This window comes from Colobus angolensis, unplaced genomic scaffold (assembly GCF_000951035.1).
Source record: "Colobus angolensis palliatus isolate OR3802 unplaced genomic scaffold, Cang.pa_1.0 Scaffold25, whole genome shotgun sequence".
Taxonomy (NCBI): domain Eukaryota; kingdom Metazoa; phylum Chordata; class Mammalia; order Primates; family Cercopithecidae; genus Colobus; species Colobus angolensis.
The window spans coordinates 2332134-2334674 of record NW_012115710.1 but is presented as its reverse complement, the minus strand read 5'-3'; the positions used below and the strand labels follow the sequence as shown (position 1 = coordinate 2334674).

Below are 2541 nucleotides of genomic sequence, written 5' to 3'. Positions count from 1 at the left end.
AGACACCGAGAGGCAAATACTTTTACCCAAGGTCACTCAGGTAATAAGCAGTGTTAGAAATAAAACTCAGGCAGTCTGGCTCTGGCGTCCACTCTACACTAAACTGCCTCCTCCGCCACCAGTTCCTGCCTCATAGGTTTGCCGTGGGTTATTTAAATGTGTCATTAAGATACAGCTCTCTGTGTCCAAAACAGGTGTCACCAGCCACATGTATCTACCGAGCACTTAAAATGCAGCCAGTATCACCGAGGAACTGAGTTTTAAATTTTATTTTAATTTTAATTCATTTAAATTTTAAAAACTCTTACTTGATTCAGTTACTAGAAAGCTTTTAAATATGTTTGGAACAAGTTGCATCTATGATGCTCCTTTTGTAACTGTAAATTTTATAAAATCTAGACACAGATTAGGTATGTCCAATGAAAAGGTAGCATCTAAGTGAGAAGCGCAATGAACACACTGGATTTTGAAGCTCAAGTCTGGGGAAAAGAAAGTAAAATAGCTCATTAACATTTATGTGTTGATTACATATTGAAATTATCATATCTCGTACGTAGCAGGGGTCAGCAGGCTAAGACCTGCTACAGCCTGCAGGCTAAGAATTTTTTTTGACATTTTTAGATGGTTTTTAAAAGCCAAAAGAAGAATAATAGTTTGTGGCGCATGAAAAATATGAAATTCAAATTTCAGTGTCCTTAAAGGAAGCTTTATTTGCACACAACCGCATTCATTGGTTTATACATCATCTGTGGCTGATTCTACATTTACAGCATGGAAGTTGAGTACTTTCAAAAGAGACCAGATGACCCCCAAGAGCCTCAAATATTTAATATTGGGCCCTTTATAAAAAAAAAAATGTGCTGGCCCCTGACACACTGGGTTAAATAAAAATATATTATTAAAATTAATTTCACCTGTTTGTTTTTACTTTTTGAAATGTGGCCACAAGAACGTTTTATATTAGATATTGTGGTTTTTGTTACATTTCTAGAGGACAAAGCTGAGGTACAGCTTTTAAAGTCTCAACATTAAACATTATTCTTTCTTCTGGAATCCCCCTTCTCTCTTCCTTTGCCTCAAACCTGGCCTTGCCTGAGTTCCTAAGGATGGCCCAATTCATGCTAGGGATCCAGAGAGTTGATTCTAATAACACAGATGAACACACATGTAGACACACACCCCCCACACGTGAACTCACACATGATGAGTGACACACAGAATGAAATTACTCGGGTTCTACAGGATGACCCCACACACGCACTCAGGCCAAACACAACGATCATGACCCCCACTGATGGCCACACAGGTGAACCTGCAGGCACACACCCCTCGGCAGGAAAAAGCAACACCAGCAAGGGGGTGCCCACGTGTCCACAAACACACAGAGCCCCAACTGAGAGTCTGGGGCAATGGGACACACAGGGCAGATTTCAAGAGAAATAGTAGGTGATTGTCAAGCTGATACTGAACCAGATGAAATTGCTGTTCTTCCAAGTCTAGAGTGGCTCAGTATCGGTGATTTCATTTGGTTCAACTTAATAGCTATTGAACGCGTGAAACAGAAATCCATTCCCACGTGCCACAGGCAAATCCAACTCTCTTTCTTACTCAGTCTCTTTCACTTGCTCACTGTCTCACTCCCTCTTTCTCTCTGCCTCCCAGGGAACATAGACACACACAAATTTATAGCAAGATACACAGATACAGAAACACGGACATGGCACATCTCACCTACATGTACTTCGGATGGCCGCCCACACAGGGCAATGTATACACAGACCTGCACACTCAGCCTCACATGCTCACTGTCCCCTACACACACATGGTCGCTGTCACGCACATGGATACACACATGAAATCATGCGCACACAGTTCCCCAACACTCGTCACACATATGGCAGTAGTTTCCCCCACATGGCTGTATACACACACACACACACACACACACACAACCTGTGTCATCGCAGTGGGTCTGGCCGGACACTCTCTTCTCTCCTGCTTGCTCTCCCAGCTTCTCTGTGGCCAGAGAGCTGCAGGGGGGTCATTTGAAGACCAGCATAGGCGGGGGCGGGAGCAAGTGCTGACGTCAGTCAGGCTAAGCTGGGCCAGGGGCTCTGAGGTCATGGCCCGGCAGCTCCACCCGCTTCCCGCTATTACTCCCACCCCGCTCAGCCAGACGGGCCTCCCTTCCCAGGCCCCCATGTCTACCCGCGCCCCTCCTCTGGTCCTCTCTGCTGTCGCTCCCCCTCCTCTCCCAGCCTCTCTCTTCTGTCTTCTTCTCTCTTGCTCCCCACTCTTGTCCCTTGTCTCCCCTGATTTTTCTCTTCCACCTTGCTTGCATTTTGGGGATCCCCTCATCCCCTATCCCTGTATTTCCCTCCGTCCCTTTCTTTCTCCCCAATCCACTATTTATCCTCATCTCTTTCTTGGTACCCTTATCTCTCTCCCCATTACCACATTTCTCCAAGTTTCTGTCTTTCTCTCCATCCGTTTCTTCCTCTCCACTTCTCTTACCTCCTCTCACCCTCATTTGTTTCTCTT

At 45.3% G+C, this 2541-nt stretch overlaps 1 protein-coding gene across 1 annotated transcript in view; it reads right to left on the bottom strand.

The window, feature by feature from the left end:
* The window catches only part of HAS1 (hyaluronan synthase 1), an 18888-nt gene extending 16873 nt beyond the window's left edge, over positions 1–2015 (bottom strand). Inside the window, exon 1 of the mRNA XM_011946228.1 lies at positions 1954–2015. Coding sequence (XP_011801618.1) covers positions 1954–1962 — 9 coding nt within the window. The 5' untranslated portion in view covers positions 1963–2015. The remainder of the gene's footprint in view (positions 1–1953) is intronic.
* Between the last annotated feature and the right edge of the window lie 526 nt (positions 2016–2541).